General features: G+C 39.1%; 2 protein-coding genes across 2 annotated transcripts; both read left to right on the plus strand.

The window, feature by feature from the left end:
* Nucleotides 1-315: 315 nt before the first annotated feature.
* Nucleotides 316-2,365, plus strand: LOC141004754 (duodenase-1-like). The gene is made up of 5 exons (XM_073476412.1): nt 316-376; nt 1,293-1,443; nt 1,582-1,717; nt 1,834-2,091; nt 2,198-2,365. The coding sequence occupies exons 1-5, from the start codon at nt 316-318 to the stop codon at nt 2,363-2,365; spliced, it is 774 nt and encodes a 257-aa protein (XP_073332513.1).
* Nucleotides 2,366-3,993: 1,628 nt separating this feature from the next.
* Nucleotides 3,994-19,170, plus strand: LOC141004755 (transmembrane protease serine 9-like). The gene is made up of 15 exons (XM_073476414.1): nt 3,994-4,051; nt 4,130-4,277; nt 4,687-4,816; nt 5,141-5,404; nt 5,490-5,640; nt 11,082-11,183; nt 13,126-13,273; nt 13,434-13,563; nt 13,836-14,087; nt 14,186-14,331; nt 17,907-17,977; nt 18,055-18,205; nt 18,382-18,517; nt 18,658-18,918; nt 19,003-19,170. The coding sequence occupies exons 1-15, from the start codon at nt 3,994-3,996 to the stop codon at nt 19,168-19,170; spliced, it is 2,316 nt and encodes a 771-aa protein (XP_073332515.1).
* The last annotated feature ends 644 nt before the right edge of the window (nt 19,171-19,814 follow it).

Here is a 19,814-nt window from a genome sequence, read left to right on the forward strand (position 1 = left end):
GAGGTTAACAGGGGCTTAAAGTGCCAAATGCAAAAGAAAAAATGTATATGTTGAATTTTTGTGTTAAACTCATTACATGCTGATGTCGAAATGTGTGTACGTGAACCACACGGTTTATATTTACCATAACATGACCACAATGCTCTCACAATCTCTCACAATTAAAAATTGCACTGACATCGCAGAGGATGTGGCTGAAGAAGTCGAGGTGAAGAGCATGAAAACCACAGGGTCGCTTACTCAGCAAACTACTTTTGGCCTATATGAAGGTGATCTTTGAGACCCCAAAGACAACAGCTTGAGTTTTCTACCAGCATGATGCAAGCTCTGCACAAGCTTCTGCTCTGTCATCTTCTGGCATGTCTGGGACTAAACGGTAAGATGAACTAATCTGGTTATAAGTCTAAGTTCTACAAATGCAGGGGTGGGTTGTAACGAGTTACAAGTAATGCACAGGAGTAAAAAGTCTTGTTTGTTTTTTTGCTTTTCGTACTCTGCCTGGGAGAAATTGAGCTCCAGGTGGTCTTTTGACCCTGATATGATGATGACTAAAAAAATTTTTAAAAAACATTAAAAAGAGGCAGCTTACAATATCTGGTCATGGTACCTCAGGATGTGATTGTTGGGCTCTGTTCACCAGTACTGCACCACAGAGGTACCCAGTACTTACAAAATACTTCCCTTGTTCCCCTGTACCTAAATTTACGTACCAGTAAGAACCTGTGAGTATTGTAGGCTACATGTACTTATTCATAAAATGAAATTAATCAGTAAATACCAGGACATTACACTCTTTTAAAGTGCTGCCCAACAGACTTTTAAAAACTCCTCCTCCAACCTCTGCAAGCACACTGAAGTTAGTTGCACATACTACAGTTTATAATATAGTTAGCCAGCTAATGTAAGCTGTGTTACTAATTTAATATGCACCATTAATCTTTGATGTTATGATAATGACATTAACTTATCTTGTGGTCTGTTGGTTATTTAAATAGATGGCTTTAGAGAGCAGTTAACCTGATGTAATGCCAGCTTTAAAGTTAAAGCAACTTTCATACTTTTAATCAATTACATTTTAAAAGATATTAAAAATGGAAAGTAACTTGTACTTTGAGTAATTTATTAATCTGGTGCTGTTTTCTTTTAATCGATTAAGTTTCTTAAATTGTCATACTTTACATCAGTCTTTTTCAGAAAACTTTTTTTTAAAATAGATTTTCAGTACTCCACTCACCACTGAGTGCTAAATGCTAGATTTACTCATCATAAGGATTTTCCTCTTATCTTTACAGCACTTGGGGATGAAATCATAAATGGTAAAAAGGCCCCGGAGAAGTTAATGCTGTATATGGCCTCGCTGCAGAACAAACGTGATCTTCATGTATGTGGAGGATTCCTCATCAGTGAGGACTTTGTGGTCACTGCTGCGCACTGTAACCGCTCGTGAGTTATCTTTCTTCTTTAAATTGTGTCATTTTAAATGAAAAATAATATTGAATATTCATATTTTATCAGTTTTAGCATTTTTATTTATGACTTTATTAAATTAACTTTATATTTGTTCAATGATCATTCGTCCAGGATTCCTACAAGTGTTGTTCTTGGCACCCACAATCTCAAGAAGGTTAATAAAACAATGAGATATGCTGTGGATAAGACATGCATCCATCCAGATTATGTAGATGAACGATATGGCAATGACATCATGCTCCTCAAAGTAAGCAGATATTCATTCATCCAATCTCTGTTCACAAGCAGTTTTTTTTTTTGCTTCAGGTCTGATGCAGGATACAAAGCATACTATGAATTTGTCTTTGCTTTTTGTGTCTCCAGCTGTCTAAGAAAGCCCCTCTGGACAACAGAGTACAACCGATTCAACTTCCAAAGACCGTGGTTAAGACAAAAGATAACGCTAAGTGCCGTGTGGCTGGATGGGGATTCACAAAAACAGATGGCAAAGTTGTTGATGAGCTGCAAGTAGTGGATGTGCCTTTCGTTAACAAGGAGGCCTGTCAGAGAACATGGAGGAACAACCTTCCTCCCACTGTTATCTGTGCAGGTGGAATTGGCCAAAAGAAAGGATTCTGTCAGGTATGTTTGGTGTCATTTCAATGAAAATGTCAACAGGTTTCTTATTTAATGATTTATATTCTTAGAGATTACAAGAACAAATTCTAAAAGAAGTTTCTCCTCACAGGGTGATTCTGGGGGTCCTCTGGTGTGCAGCGGGATGGCTGTAGGTGTTGTGTCTTTTAACTGGGACGAAGACTGCGACTATCCAAATGCACCCAACGTCTATACAGATGTATCAAAATACCTTCCCTGGATCAAAAAGGTTCTCAAGCAAAAGAATTGTAAAATGTGAGAATTCAGCATACTGTAGTGTATTGTACTGGCATCTCGGCTCTGAGACAGGTTTCCAAATAGCAGCAGTTCAGCTGACACTGTCACTTTTACACAATCGCCTGTCTTAACATCTGACAAACTTTCTCATTTATTTTGAAATCTCTTTGTGCCTTTTGCTTCAAACCTGTTCTATGCATAAAACTTTTATATTATATAACTATTATTATTGTGGAGGTTCTGCCATGTTTTAGTCAGTCTGTCAGTGTTTGGTCTTTATATGAAATGCAAAATAAAGAGCTATTGATTCATTTAAATTCTTCATCTGAATAAAGAAATGGTATTTAAAAAACTATATATATGGTTTTCTTTCTAAAAGGTAAGTTTTATGTAGAATTCCTACCTGAGTCTGTGTATGTGTCTGGTTCTTGGATGTGTATTTGTTTTAGTACAGATGTTCATGTTTGCACAACTCAATAACATTTTCCAACACTTCACCTTTAACATATTTTGGATTCGGATCAAATGAAACATTAACAGACAACTACTAGTGAGTACTAATAGCAACCGTTAGCTGCTAATAATGAAAGAAATTTAACTCGACCACGTTTCATAACGGCGTCAGAAAATGGAAAATACGCCCCCGCCCTGCAGCTAGGTGTAGCCGTCTCTGCCCAACCATGAACTCCCAATGAACACAGCCAACTAAAGGTATAATTTGAAGAATACAGCCAGAATTCAAAGCTCCAAGAACATCAGGGGGCAGCATATCACCGGAGTAACCAACAACTGCTCTTTGGTAGCTGTCCTTGGCTATAGTTAGCCACCATTAGTGAATTAGCTCATGGCTCAGTTAGCTCTGGAGCCAATGGTCCTAGAGTTTGTCTGAACCTGGGCCTTAGATTACAGGGGGAGTCACCACAGCCTCCAAGACTGACCGAGGTCAGCTTGACAACAAGGGACAGTCTGACTAAGACTATGACTTTGGGGACAACATAACAAAACACAAACATGAACTGATACAACAGCAGATTTTCATCAAATGTACATGATTCTGGTCAATTAAAAACTTTAACAGACTCAGTGATGATCCTCTGTTATGGCACTTGGGAGTAATCTAGCTCATTATCTTAGTTACTGGGTGGGAGGCGGGAAACTGGTTCCTATCTAGTCTGTCACAGAATTCAGAAGAACTGAACAGAGCCACTGGGTCAAAGAGACAAAGTCTGACTTCCACACTAAAGAATCTGCACACATGTTCTTAACTTATTGAATTAATTTAACAAAAGTCACTTAATCAAGAAGCTGAAAGTGTCCGAAATACAGAAAAGTAAAACAAGTGAGTGGTGGAGGAAATGAATAGTAAGAAGCAAAGTAAGAAGAAGAAGAATTAATTAATGTGTTATACATGAATTGTTATACTTGTCATGTACTGATCGCATAATGTATGTGCTTCAGCCGATGACCGATAAACAAGATCGTGCAAAGATGACACAAGTTGCAAACCTTTGCATTTTCCATTGCACACAGGATGTGGTTAGAAGTCAAGCTAAAATAGATGATGACCACAAATGCAAATGAAGCAAAGGTCTGTATAAAAGGGTCGTCTTTGCTCCCCTGAGAGGACCGGTCAGTTGACTTGCTGCCATCATGCATGCTTTGCACAAACTTCTGCTCCTTCATGTTCTGACATATCTCGGACGAAATGGTAAGCTAACAGAATATTTTCAATAATTCCATTCAATGTAGTAATATAGCTAGTTTTGATTTTAACTTATCTTTTCAGCACTTGGGAGTAAAATCATAAACGGGCAAATTGCTCCACCGAACCAGATGCAGTATATGGCCTCAGTGCAGACCAGAGGTGGACATCACTGTGGAGGCTCCCTCATCAGCAACAACTTTGTCCTCACTGCTGCGCACTGTGACATCCCGTGAGTTATCTTCACAAATCAATTTCAAAAAGACTTCAACACTCATAAACGCACATTTTTTTTTTTTTAAATAAGAAATAAATTAATAAAGGTTTTCTATTTTTATGGGCACAATTTTAGAAAATGATAAACTCTCAATGTTGGCTATGAGTAGTTCTTACCCACAATCTCAAGAGGGTTTATAATGAAAAAATAAGATGTATTGAAAAGACACACAAACATCAAGATGATAAGAGTGTAGAACTGGGGAAGGACATCATGCTGAAATTGTTTATTTTTTTAATTTAATGTATAAGTTACATGAACTCACTTTTTTCAAAATAAATGTATAATCAGTTGCTTTTTTTTGTTGTTGGCAAAACAACCTGAGAAAATCTACTGACAACCTCTCAATTCTAACTTTTTGCAGTGAACTGGTGAGGGTTGTTTTTGGCACCCACAATCTCAGAAACACTGGGACAGTGAGAAACATTGTGCAGAGATGCAAACACCTTGATTATCAGCAGGTCGAAACAGGAAGTGACATCATGCTCCTCAAAGTAAGCATATATTCTTTCAGCCCATTTGTCCCAGATGACGTGTTGTGTGTTTACAGTCAAATTAGATGCATTTAAGCTTTGCTTGTTTTTTTTTTCCTGTGAGGGTAAATGTCAAAAGTGGCAGAAAAAAACAGTATCAAATTCAAATGTCCCTGAAATTCTAGCCAAGACACAGCACTATCAAAGCTGTTATATTGTAGAGTTAACTTTCATTTAAAAGATTCATCTGCTCCAACTCCTAGTAATTGTCTAACTGAAGCCTGATGAAGAGTAAAACCATGTTCAGACACTGTTCATTTCTATATTCTGGTTTTGTGTCTCCAGCTGTCTCAGAGTGTTCCAGAGGGTCGAACAATACGGCGCATTCGACTTCCCCCTCCTAACATGAACCTACAACAAGACCAAACGTGCCGTGTAGCTGGATGGGGTAGGACCGAAACTGGTAGAGGTGTTACTGACCTGAGAGTGGTGAATGTGTCTGTTGTCGACCAGAACGTCTGTAGACGGCAGTGGTCTCAACGGATTCGTCGTCTTCCTGCCAATGTCATCTGTGCAGGTGGATATCGAACACGCAAAAGAGCCTGCAAGGTAAGTTTTTTGTCTGCTTTTGGAAAGTTTATGAACACATTACATATTTTTTGGATCAAAATATCAAGATATTTCCATTTTACAGGGTGATTCTGGTGGTCCTCTGATGTGCAACGGGGTGGCTGCTGGTGTTGTATCTTTCGGTGATCCAAGTTGTAGGGACCCAAACTTTCCCAATATCTACACGGACGTGTCCAAGTTCCGCCCCTGGATCGACCAGATTCTCAGGAAAAATGGTTGTTAAATGCATCAACCTTACACAAAGCTTTGCTTCAGCATACCTTCATTGTATTTAGGAGGTGTAGTAATGTCTAAGTCGCTCTGTCAGTGTTTGCTCCTTAACGCAAAGCAAAATAAAAAAATGTTTCAAATATTGTTTTCTCTTTTCTTCATCTGACGACACAAAAGGCATTTTAGTTGTTTTTCCAGCAACATATCCACAAACTGCCTTTGGGTGAATTAGATGGAGGATCCAGTAGAGCTACTGTAACAGTTACTCTAAATAAATGTAATATTGGAAAATAATCATTCATGTAACTTTCGTCCGAGAAGCAGGTCAGTAGTAGGTCACACTCGTTAACAGAGACTTTATTACAGAAAGGCACATTATTAGAGAAGCAGTGTGCTGAAAAGATTAAAAAACAGTGAACGTGTGAATGAACAGAAAAAGAAACAGAGCTTTATAAAGATTTTAACAATATCATTATTATAATCGAATTTACTGTATAGCTCGGTGTCTCCTTAGCATAAAGCTATGTAACCTCAGCTAACCAGAGTGAAGGGCCTGTTACCATGTTGAACAGCTTTAAGCTCCATGATACAGTGTGGGTATGAAGACAAATTAAATAGTGAATAAAAACAACAAAAATCACATCTGTATCAGTGCATTAACTCTAATTCAACGATTAATGAGAATAAATTAATCCTACTGTACAGTAAATCACCTACATTAGGACAAGACAAAAGAGCATCATGTTCATTCAGGCAAAAGAAAAAGTTCCCAATGATGTCATAGATGTTATTAAAAATAACATACGTGTATTTATTTAATTTGTTCAAGAGGGCCCTTTAGTTACTGTGTGTACGTCTCTGGTCTACAGTATCCTGTGGTTCAGCTAGTCTGTCACACAATTCAGAGCGATGTTTGAAGTTTCTGTGTCAAGTAGATCCCCACCAAAGAGCCATGTTGTTGCATGTATGTTAAATTCATCCAAGTTTACTTAATATTAAATGTTTAGTCAACTTAGTAGTCAAAAGCAGGGAGAGATGCATTACACTAGTACATTTATAGATGCATGCAGGGTATAAAATTAGATTTTTGTTTGAAATTTTACCGGCCAAAATGTGTTTTGACCGGCCACTGAACTGTTCACAATCACGACCTTAACTAACAGATTTCCTGTAGGAAACACTGAACAGCATAAAGATAATTGTTAATTGCCCACTGATTGTTTTTTAGTAGGGAACTATATAAATGAAGGTTTCAGATAGCCTGTTAAAAGAATCATAGCTTTAATTTTCAATATTGTATGAGATATTGAAAATTAAAGTTATGATTCTTTATTCTACCGTTGCCAATTCGCCAATGCCAATGCGGTTTGCCAATTCTCCGCCGTTGGTTGTTCACACAGAGCCAAGCAGCTCCGGCGTAAAAGACGCACCAGAGTATAATTCACACAGCAAGCCGGCGCTGCGGCTCCAAAAGAGGCGTGACGGTAGGCGTCATGGTGATGGCATGTTTTTTTTTCAACGTGTTTCTCCGGTGTTTACCTGTTAATCTAAACATGTAGGCTACACACTGACTGTTTATAATCATATAGATGCTGTTATAATGTGTTGTGATTGGGATCCTGACCCACCAAACATCCTGGAAAGTGACAAAGTTAAGTTTTTCTCTAAATTACATAATTACATAATCACCATCAGTAAACTGGACGCTGTCTGACTCTATCACTCGCGGGAAGAGAGGCGGTTTTTTTGGGGAAAGTTCACTGAAGTCTCGGTGGAAAGCTGACTAACACATTGTGAGTTAACGTTTTTTGCCGGGGACAGACGCTGTTTTTGGCGCAGAAATGTGACGAAGAGTCGGTAGGACCGACAGGCTGACAGACACTTCTCCACATATAACTGCGTCAAACTGTTGTTTGGTCCTGTAACATTGCTTTGTGGGACATTTCTCTATATGTTGTTGAATGATGGACCTGTGTAGTTATCACACAGTGAACACCATCAGACACACACGCCGTCGCTCCGCACCGCCGGCTGCGTTCACACTGGTTCAGTTCGCCAGTAGGCCTACTGCGCCTCTGATACTACCTCCGAAGGCGCATCGGAGGCGGAGGGAAATTTCATCCCTCACCGCATCTGAAACTTTCACACAGAGGCGGATGCGGAGAATTGGCGCATAAACTGTGTCTGTTTTACTGTTTGGCATTTATGTTGAAAGTTATATAGCAAAGTCGGCATATTTCAGCAACCTGCCAATGGCGTGTGACCTATTTATTTTACTCGCCAAAACATATTTTTACAGGCATTTGGCAGGTGGAGGGTGCCAATTTTAAACCCTGGATGCATGTGACATAAACAATAACAAGTAGAATACAAATCTACAAAAAGAATGGATTAATAAACAATCAAATGCCAGTCACTCATGTGGAACCCCTAAAAACTATGTGGAATAAAAATATTCATACACAGAGAAACAGGGGTGCAAAAAGGCTCAGAACAAAACAAAAACAGTAAATACAAAAGTGTCATAAATGCAAAATGCAAAGCAAACATAAAAGGTGAATGACATGAAAGGAAGAAGACAGAGAGTGGAGTTATGTCACTCCAACAAAGTTAACTGTGTTACGTGCAGCAAAATAGTGAGGACTAGTGATGCGCGGGCCGACCCGTAACTCGCGGGTCGGGTCGGGTCAAGAAATGTTCACTTTATTGGCGGGTGGGGCGGGTCATTAAGGATTAAATATGTCGAATACAGCCTACTTCTTAACAACACTGTTGGGTAAATCACCTGCGACCTGACGTCACAAATGCGCCAAGCAGCTGCCACAACAAACCAGAATCAAAAGAAGCGGGGAAGATGGAAGAAGAAGTGAGGGAAAGATTAAGGTCGGGAGAATACAGAGTTAAAAGAAAAGAAGGCCAAACAGGTGTAGCCTGTAGGTGGACGCTCTGTTTTAGCCTATGTGGTTAATATTTTCTTTTATTCTTTTTATTGCAAATAATAGCTACACAAATGCAAGCCTAATTTTATTTTATAATTTATTTATTGTTTATTTTTATACGTATATATATTTATTTTTTATTAATATTTTAATTTGTTGTTGCCAGTTTCCAGTGCCACTCGAAGGGCTGTTATCAAGCACATTTGTCAGACCAAATAAAAGCGTTATTCAATGACATATTTAACGTGTATTTAATAGCGGCGTGGCGGGGTGTGAAAATAGATGCGGTTGTGCGGGTGGGATGGAGTGGGTCAAATTATTAAATAAATGCGGGTCCCGCAGGTTGGAAAAAACCCACGACCCGCGCATCACTAGTGAGGACCCAAACACAAGACACTCTGGAGGCAGGCAGGGTAAAGAACAAAAGGTAATTTTCAATAACAAAGCTGAGGTCTCTAAGAAATACAAAAAGCAAATACAAAAGGAAGTCTGAGCTGGGGTGCTGGGCAGTGGAGGCTCTGGTACAATGAGCTGGGCAGGAAGCTAGCAGGCTGTTGGCTAGCTGAGACAGGAGGCTCGTCTTGAGGTCAGTAATTACTGTTACATTGTGAGTCTCTAATGGCAAGTCAAACAGCCTAGGTCATAACGAAAGTGTCCTTTCCATAAGGGTGTAAACAAATAGCCTGTATTCTACGTCCAAAGACCCTGTGATGGCAGAGTTCAGTCTTTTGAAAATGGAACAGACCTCCTTAAAATGCTTCACTAGAGACATTGTCTCTGTCAGGTCCATATTATGGTCAGTTCATACTGTAACATGCAGCAAAGAAAGTGAGGACACAAACGCAAGACACTCAAGAGGCAGGCAGGGTAAAGAACAAAACGCTGAGGTCAAGGACAAAAACTAAATAACGCACAAACCAAAGAAGCACAGGGAACACAGGCAGGAACACAGGAGACGACATGGGGAAACAGAGCAGAGGAGAGAAGGAGAGAAAGGAGAGAAAGGAGAGAATTACAAAATAAAACAGGAAATAATTCAACCAAAAACTCAAACCACGACTAACTTTCTTTGCTTTGTGGAGATATAAAATGGGATGTAAATGAATAAAACAAGTGCATTTCTTCTTTTTCCAATGTTCACTTGAGCTCAACACAAACTCAACAGTGTTACTGAAAGGCTGTTCTTTCTTGCTGAGTGTTCTGTTGTCAATGTACTTCATATTCTGTCCCTCCAAAAGTGGCAATTAGTACACTTGATATCAGAGGTGTGGACTTGGACTCGAGACTTGAGACTTGACTTGGACTCGAGTCCCGATTTTGATGACTTACGACTCGCTTGATCAAATCAAAAAAAGACTTGGACTCGCTTGGGACTTGATGCCAAAGACTTGAGACTCTACTTGGACTTGAGAGCAAAGACTTGAGACTCTACTTGGACTTAACCCTCTTGACTTGAGTCAAGTCACATGCAGCAAGCACAAATATTAAAATATTTTTAAAAGTGTCACATCAATGTTATACTGAAGCAGCCAGCCAGAAATCCCGGCCGTCAGTGACACCTAGTGTCATAAAGTAGTAGCGCCGCCTGTACTCCACGTCGCCACGTCACGTCCCTACGTCACGTCCGTACGTCACGTTACCTTACGCACAGACAGCTAACAGACGAACGAGACCACGTTAGCTAAAATGTCCATTCCAACAATAATTTCGTTTCGAAAGATGCTGTGACCTCTCCATCACTACAGCTGGGCCACTACTTGGACATATGTGAAGGGCAGAAAGTACTCTCATTCTGGGCAACACACATGAAAGGTCTTCCTTCATTGTTCAGAGTTGCCACCAGAGTATTGTCAGTGCCAGCCTCCAGTGCTCCGGTGGAACGCGTGTTCAGCCACGGTGGAATCATACTGCGGCCCCACCGGGCACAAATGACAGACACCCTGCTGGCTAATCTGGTCTTTTGCAAGTGCAATGCCTCATAGGGCCTTGAGAAAACACACTCACTCACTCACTCACGCTCTCTCTCTCTCTCTCTCTCTCTCTCTCTCTCCTATTCTCTATTATTCTACTATTCTACTACTCTACTATTTCCTACATAAATATCGGATGCTTGACCCAAAAATCTTCTTAAAGTCTTTAATCATTGACCGATGGTGGAGAGAAGCTCAAAGTGTCTCCTAACTGAATGTAGTTGTTCAAAATGTTTGACAGCAGCTCTTTGTGTTTATCTGTTATAGTTATTTCTAGTGTTACATTGAATGCACACCTGTGTGAAGAGTTTTTGTCACATTTTTGTGACTCGGCTCAGCTGCTCAAATCAGCAAACTGCAACACGTAGGCTTGATGTTCCTGGTGTTAATCACTCATTTGACATTTGTCACTAAGAGGAACCAGAGCCGTGACCAGTGCTTCAACCTGGTCACGTCTGGGTGCAGCTGGTTTTGAAGTTTTTATGTGCAAGTTTCAAATTGAACTGGTTTTGACGTGTGTTTCCATCATGGTGACAGTCGGGCGGCCTCAGTCAGCTGGTCAGAGAGTCCACGGGGAGGAAGGTGGACAATCCGGCTGGTCCTATGTCCAGGGTGGGGAGGACTTTCTGGTCAGTCTGGGTGAGTGTCTGTGTTGGAAACCACGTTGTCCGATAGCAATACAGCAAGTTTGTGTAGAAATAAAAAGAGAAATACCTTCCAAAGTCTATTGTCTATTGATTTACAAATACACTCCTGTTATCAGTCTTGGCTGTATAATTAATGCCAATACGCTAAAAAAAAGATACTAAAGATATCTCTAAATTTTTTTCAATTTTAAATAGCTTTATTGGCATGAGAACGCAGTGCTTATATTGACAAAGCATATCACAATACAATATTAATAAAAATAAACATATGAATAAGTGGCAGAACATTAACAATAAAATATAAACAACTTAACAATTGAGACGATTATAATCGATTTGTGTGGGACTCAAAATAAAAATCTTAGGACTTGGTTGGGACTCGAAACAAAAATCTTAGGACTTGGTTGGGACTCGAAACAAAAATCTTAGGACTTGGACTTGACTTGGGACTTGAGAGCAAAGACTTGAGACTCTACTTGGACTTGAGAGCAAAGACTTGAGACTCTACTTGGACTTGCAACATAGGGACTTTCTCCCACCTCTGCTTGATATATAAGTACACATTTAATACATTTTTTAAAATGATATTTTAAATCCCACACAGCTGAGAAACTGCAGAACGTTTCACTAGAAAACCACATTGTTTCTTAAGAATTCTTTTGAACTCAAACCTGATGTAACACGCTGAAAAGAGGAAAGTGAAACAACACTTTGCAAGATTTATTAAACCACAACTGAGTAAGAATTTTCTCTCTGCCAATCAATAATAGGAATAGTGAATATATTGGCTTTTCAGGCAATGTGGACTTTAAAGGGATACTATGCAGGATTCATCCGTTGCTGTTAGAAAAAACACAATTCAAAGATGAAAGATAGCTGATTGTTGAGCCTCATTCCCAGGTCGTCAAATAGCGATGCTTTGGGTTGGCGAGCCATCCAAAAAAAGCGCATCTTTCTCAGTATCTTTTTTCAGAATTGTCGATGCCCAGAAACATCAAGAACACAGAAAATACTAAGAAAATCAGAAAATACAGACTTTTAAAAAGCACATGTCATGCAGGGGGAGGATAAACACCATGGCAACCCAAACATCGCTCTTAATAATAACGTATAACTCATTTATAAAGCATTAATGAATGATTTGTTTGCACTTTTAATAAAGGGTTCCTTATTAGAAAGTTGAAGCATGTTACCCAGGTCAAACTGCTCATTTGGCTGGGTGATACTGATAGAGATGAAGCTGCAAAAAGTAAGCAAAAAATAGCAAGGCTGCAAGACAGTAAATGTCTTTACTGACTTCGACATGTGCCAAACAACTGCATAGCCTCACTGACGCAGAAACAATGTAAGGTATAGATTAGCCAGAGGTACAAAGTGTTGGCGATGGAGACAAAGGCCAAGGTCTCAAAGTCAGTCTGGATAAAAGAAGGAAAAACAAAGTCAAAGCTAGATGCCATCCTGCACCCAACACAGAAAAAACAAAGAGGACTTCTCAGCGAACAACAGCTCTAGACGCTCACTGTATTTAGTCCTGTCCAAACAAAATGGATACAATATGAATAGTTATCACATGAACAAAAGAAGGAAGAATGTATAAAAGTAAGTGTCACACTGACTATGATGACACCTACTAATCACATGATCATAATGTTTCGCAAACTTGCAAAATGGCATTGCCAAAGGATGTGGCCAGAAGTCAATATAAAGCGGATCAAACACTGTTGTATGAAAGGGTCGACTTGATTGACAACCCCAAAGCAACAGGTTGAGGCTCCTGCCGCCATGATGCGTGCTCTGCAGAAGTTTCTGCTCTTTCATGCTCTGACATGTCTCGGACCGAACGGTAAGCTGCTCAATCTGACTGCTTTTCTCCAGCCTGCCAATGTAATGTTAACTCATTTTAACGTCTCTTCATTTTCTTTTCATGTTTTCAGCACTTGGGAGTGAAATCATAAACGGGCAAATTGCTCCACCGAACCGGATGCTGTATATGGCCTCAGTGCAGAAGAGAGGTGGACATCACTGTGGAGGCTCCCTCATCAGCAACAACTTTGTCCTCACTGCTGCGCACTGTGATGATGAGTGAGTTAAGTTTCATCTTCCAGAAATTGTTTATTTTTAATTTAAAGTTACATAAACTCACTTTTTTCAAAAGAAATGTATAATCTGTTGCTTTGTTTTGTTGTTGGCAAAACAACCTGAGAAAATCTACTGACAACCTCTCAATTCTAACTTTTTGCAGTGAACTGGTGAAGGTTGTTTTTGGCACCCACAATCTCAGAAACACTGGGACAGTGAGGAACATTGTGCAGAGATGCAAACACCCTCATTATCAGCGCCACCCACCAACAAATGACATCATGCTCCTCAAAGTAAGCATATATTCTTTCAGCCCATTTGTTCTAGATGACATTATGTATTTTTACATTCAAATTAGATGCATTTAAGCTGTGGTTAAAAAAACCGCATCAATAAATTTCAAACAGTTTTCCTGTGAAAAGTGTCCCTGAAATATAATGATTTACATTGAAATGCTAGCCGGGACACAGTGTTACCAAAGCTGTTTAGCTGAAGCCTGACTAAGAATGAGACCATGTTCAGAAAGACTGTATTTAATTTCTTCTTTCTGATTTTGTGTCTCCAGCTGTCTCGGAGTGTTCCCGTGGGCAGAAGAATACAACGCATTGGACTCCCCCCTGCTAACATGAACGTAAAAGACAACCAAATGTGCCATGTAGCTGGATGGGGCAAGACCGAAACTAGTGAGGCTGTCACTGACCTGAGAGTGGTGGATGTGTCTGTCATTAACCAGAACGTCTGTCAGCGGAAGTGGGGTTTTCTTCCTGACAATGTCATCTGTGCAGGTGGATATCGAACAAACAAAGGCAGCTGTGTGGTATGTTTATGAAAAGTTTCCACTGATTTGTCTTCTACAACGGTATAAAAAAATATTATGTAATTTGTCATAAATATATAATATTTCTCCATTCACAGGGTGATTCTGGAGGTCCTCTGGTGTGCAATGGGATGGCTGCTGGTATTGTGTCTTACGGCAAAGATCGCATCTGTAACTACCCAGGCTTTCCCAATGTCTACACAGACGTGTCCAAGTTCCGTCCCTGGATCGACCAGATTCTCAGGCAAAATGGTTGTTAAATGCAACAACCTTACACAAAGCTTTGCTTCAGCATACCTTCATTGTATTTAGGAGGTGTAGTCATGTCTAAGTCGCTCTGTCAGTGTTTGCTCCTTAACGCAAAGCAAAATAAAAAAATGTTTTAAATATTGTTTTCTCTTTCCTTCATCTGAAGACACAAATGGCATTTTAGTTGTTTTTCCAGTAACATATCCACAAACTGTCTTTGGGTGAATTAGATGTAGGATGCAGTAGAGCTACTGTAACTGGCTTGTGTTGGAAAATATTCATTCATGTGACTTTAGTCAGAGAAGAAGGTCAGTGATGAACACTCGTTAACAGAGACTTTATTAGAGAAAGGCACATTATTAGAGAAGCAGTGTGTTGAAAAGATGAACAATTAATAAACAGTTGTATTAACCAAACCGGAGAAGGGACAGATCTATTTAAACCTTTCAACAATTATTATCATAACATCATCATTTACGTTTCTATATAGCTCAGTGCCTCCTAATGTAACCTCAGCTCTCCAGAATGAAGGTCCTGCACAATGTAAAGCAGCTATGAGCTCCAGAATACGGTCTGGGTGAAAAGACCATTAAATAAAGAATAGAAACAAGAAAAACAAGTGTATCAGTGCATTTATACTAATTCAATGATTAATGAGAATCAATTAAAAATGAAACAGTCCTCCTCGTGTACAGTAAATCACCTCCATTAGGACAAAGAACATCTTGCAACATGTTCATTTAGGCAAAAGAAAAAAAAATCTAAACAATGTCACCGATACAGTAAAAATTAACATATTTCACTTTTGCTATTACCTGTACGTTTCTGGTCTACAGTATCCTCTGGTTCAGTTAGTCTGTCACACAATTCAAAGCGGTGTTTGAGGGAGCTGTGTCAAGTAGATCCACACAGACGAGCCTTAGTGTTGCATCTGTGTTAAATTCATCTAAATGAAGTCGACTAATTACTTGGTGCTTTACAGGTCAAAATATAAACAGTACACACACTCAAGATAAGGACAATAATGTTACACTCTGTCTTTATTCCGTGGTGGAGATTTTGTGTTTTGGGGTTGTTTATCTGTTGTACTTGCAGAGGTGCACTGAGAGGCTGGGCGGAGCTTACCATTCACCGGAGCTGCTGACACACATGCACCTGCAGCAGGTTGTCAATCAGCTTCTGCTGATGAGCTCTGGTCTTCACGCTACCTGCTGCCAGATGATTTCGTCAGTCAGATGCAATACATGGCTGCGCCAGCGTGTCAGCGTGTCGTTGTATGTTAAGACTGCTTTATTTAGCTGAATTGTCCTGTTGTAAAATACTACGTATGTCATCCATTCTCACTAAGCAGCAGTTCAGCTGACACTGTCGCTGCCTCCAAGTTCTGTAAAAATGTGTTTCACTTCAACACAATCGCCTGTCTTAACATCTGACATACTTTCTCATTTCTTTGGAAATCTCTTTGTGCCCTTTACTTCAAACCTGTTCTATGAATAAAACTTTTATAATATATAACTATAATTTTTGTGGAGGTTCTGCCATGTTTTAGTCAGTCTGTCATTGCTTGGTCTTGATATGAAATGCAAAATAAAGAGCGATTGATTCATTAAAATTCTTCATCTGAAGAAAGAAATGGTATTTTATAAACTATATATATGGTTTTCTATCTAAAAGGTATAAACAAATAACGGCGTCTGTGAGAACACTGATGTTCAAATCTAAATGAGGAAACTGTGGTTTCTGTGGTTTGTCACAGAATTCAAACGAATATGTCAGCAGGGTGTGTAAAAGTAGATCCACATCAAAGAAGACCTTTCTTGTGTCTTTGAGTTTTAGAGTAGAGGCGATCCAAGAGTGTGTGTACAAGAAAGTAAATCCTGCTGTAAAGAGATTGCACAACCAGACTTAATATCTACTCCACAGATTTATAAAGACATACAAGGTAAACTAAAAGTTGTAGAGAGGAATACTTCCAAAAAACATTTCTTTTTACAAAGTTTGAGACTTTGTTTTTTGTATGGATTACAAAAAATGAAATAAAACATATTAGTGAGCTTTTGAGGGGCTGCTAGGTGGATTTTGTCACCTTTTGGCCAGAGTCAGGCTCACAGGGGACTTCTAGGAATGACTCATAGAAGACAGACATGTAGGCACTTGCTAACATAGAAACATCAGGCTGTAACGACCCCATGTACAACTCTCTCTTAAGGTAATGGTTTTGTTCTGAAGACTGTAGCTGCGGCATCTGATGATGCAGCGCCCACTAATGGTCAAAAAGCAGAGAAACTATGACATGACTCATGGGGCTCTCTGCTGATTATAAAGACGTGCTAACTAGGCAGCATCAGCTTGTATTTATGTACAATAAATAATACATTTGTTGATACTTACCTAATTATAGATTTGTAGAGAGAAAACACTGAATGATGTAGTCAGATCTGTTTAATGCTGCAAACACTGAATATAGTTAATATAACAAATGTAAATGCGTTACTTATTACATGCCAAATTCAAGTTAAAAAATAATTGACAGTATGAGTGTATTCTAAATGCATATTATATTAATCATTGTTATTATGTGTATGTGTGTATGTTCGTTCTCCCCTACATGTTCTAACTAGAGCATTTGTTTCAAAACCATGAGAACACTAAAGCTCATATCTGACTGCGGAAACTGTGGTTCCTATGTCTCACCCAGTCTGTAGATTACAAAGAAATGTCTCAGACGGCTGTGGCAAGTATTTCTACAAAGTTGCATATGTGGTTTTCACTTGTTAGATTCAATTAAATAAAAACTCACTTAATGTGACAAGAAGGTCCAAAAAGGCCCAGTTTGGATTTGGCAGCCTGACACGAGAGTGAACACACAGAACTGGATCTGAACACAGCCTCCAAGACAAACCGAGGTCAGTTTGACAACAGTCAGTCAGTCAGTCTGACCAAGACTTTGACTTTGGGGACAACAAAACAAAACATAAACTTTTTAACTGATACAACTGCAGTTTTATATCAAATTTACATGATTCTGGTCAATTAAAAACATTAACAGACTCAGTAATGATCCTCTGTTAGGGCGCCTGGGATTAATCAAGCTCATTAGTTCCATGACTGTGTCAATGAACTGTTTTGGGTGGGCTTTTTCACCAAAACCCAACACAGCCACTGGGTCACAGTGACGAAGTCTGACTTCCACACTAAAGAATCTGCACACATGTTCTTGAATGAATTTAACAAAAGTCAAGAAGCTGAAAGTGTCCTAAATACAGAAAAGTAAAACAAGTGAGGGGTGAAGTAAATGAATAGTAAGAAGCAAAGTAAGAAGAGGAAGAATTAATTAATGTGTTATACATTAATTGTTATACTTATCATGTACTGATTGCATTATGTATGTACTTCAGCCGATAAACAAGATCGTGCAAAGATAACACAAGTTGCAAACCTTTGCATTTTCCATTGCGCACAGGATGTGGTTAGAAGTCAACATAAAATAGATGTTAATCACAAATGCAAATGAAGCAAAGCTCTGTATAAAAGGGTCGTCTTTGCACCCCCAAGAGGACCAGTCAGTTGACTTGCTGCCATCATGCATGCCCTGCACAAACTTCTGCTCCTTCATGTTCTGACATATCTCGGACGAAATGGTAAGCTAACAGAATATTTTCATTAATTCCATTTAATGAGACATTTACCTAATTTTGATTTTAACTTATCTTTGCAGCACTTGGAGCTAAAATCATAAATGGGGTAAAAGTCCCAGAGAACTCGATGCTGTATATGGCCTCGTTGCAGTACAACAATGGTATTCATGTCTGTGGAGGATTCCTCATCAGAGAAGACTTTGTGCTCACTGCTGCGCACTGTGATAATGAGTGAGTTATTTTCCAGCAATCTTTGATGCATGTAATTACAAATCAATTTCAAAAAGATTTCAACACACATAAACTCACCTTTTTTCTTACAAGAAATATATTATTAACCATTTTCTTTTGTTATTGGCACAATTTTAGAAAATGTACTGATAAACTCTCAATGTTGGCTCATTCAGGGAACTTGTACGAGTAGTTCTTGGTACCCATGATCTCAAGAGGGTTGGTGATGAAAAAATAAGATTGATTGAAAAGAAATACAAACACCCAGGTTATGAAGAGGTAGGACGGGGGAAGGACATCATGCTCCTCAAAGTAAGTACATCATATCTTTGCTAAACTGAGGTCTGATCAATAAACTGAGGTCTGATCAATGAAAAGAAGTATGTTGAAATTAGACTTTAGTTGGTTTAGCTAGTTCATAATTTTTACTTTCTGATTTTGTGTGTCTCCAGCTGTCTAAGAAAGTTCCAATAAGCAACAGCGTACAAACAATTGGACTTCCCAGCTCAGAGAAGAACATAACAGAAAATGAAGAGTGCCTCGTGGCTGGGTGGGGTATGACACAAACTGGTGGTCAAGTTGTTGATGAGCTGAGAGAGGTGAAGGTGTCTGTCGTTAGCCAGAAAGTCTGTGAGGAGAAATGGAATCAGTTCAATCTTCCTGAAAAAGTCATCTGTGCCGGTGGATATAACACCAACTATGGATTCTGTCAGGTATGTCCTTTCAAAGAAAATGTCAACTGGTTTCTTGTACAGAAATGCTACAAAACATATTCATGACGTATTTCCTCCTCACAGGGTGATTCTGGTGGTCCTTTGGTGTGCAACGGAGAGGCTGTTGGTATCGTGTCTTTCAACTGGAACTACAACTGTGACTATACCTCTCATCAACGAAACAAACCCAACGTCTACACGGATGTCTCAAAATACCTTCCCTGGATCAATGAGATCCTCAAACGTGAATAAAAATCTTGCAGTATTGTTTCAGTATACATTCACTGTAATATGGATGTTTTGTGGTGTCACAGATTGCTCTGTTTGTGTGACTGCAACTTAAAATAAAGGATTTTTTCAAATGCAATGTTTATATGCTTCTGTTACAACCTAATCAGAAGACATCATTTGTGTTAAAGGTGCGATATGTAAGATTATTAGTTTAAATCAAGCAGAAATAACCAGAACAACAAAATGTGTAAATATAACAGTGTTGACGTTATTTCAAAGACATCTATGTACTGTTTTGCAGAGATATTTACTAAAGTTAGCATGCTAACTAGCTAGCCCCATGCCTGAAAACCTCTGCCTCCCAGTGGTCCAAAGCTCCTGTTCCCGGTTAGCTGCACGGCTAACTGAGCCAACAAGCAGTACATACAGTTGTGTAACAGAATACAGTTACCATCGGTTAGCAGTTAGCCTGCTCTGGTGATATACTGCAAATTTTTATTGGGAGAAAGAATTCAACAGGTGGCAAAATTCTCACATTACATTTTAAATTACTTTCTCTGAAAGTTATGCTTTCACTTAGGCTACTTCTACTCATAGTTTGAAAGTTTTAATTAGTGTGTCTTTGTATGTTAAGACCAGTGTTGCCACAGTTACCTTGACAAAGT

The sequence above is a fragment of the Pagrus major genome, chromosome 11, assembly GCF_040436345.1.
Source record: "Pagrus major chromosome 11, Pma_NU_1.0".
Classification (NCBI taxonomy): Eukaryota; Metazoa; Chordata; class Actinopteri; order Spariformes; family Sparidae; genus Pagrus; species Pagrus major.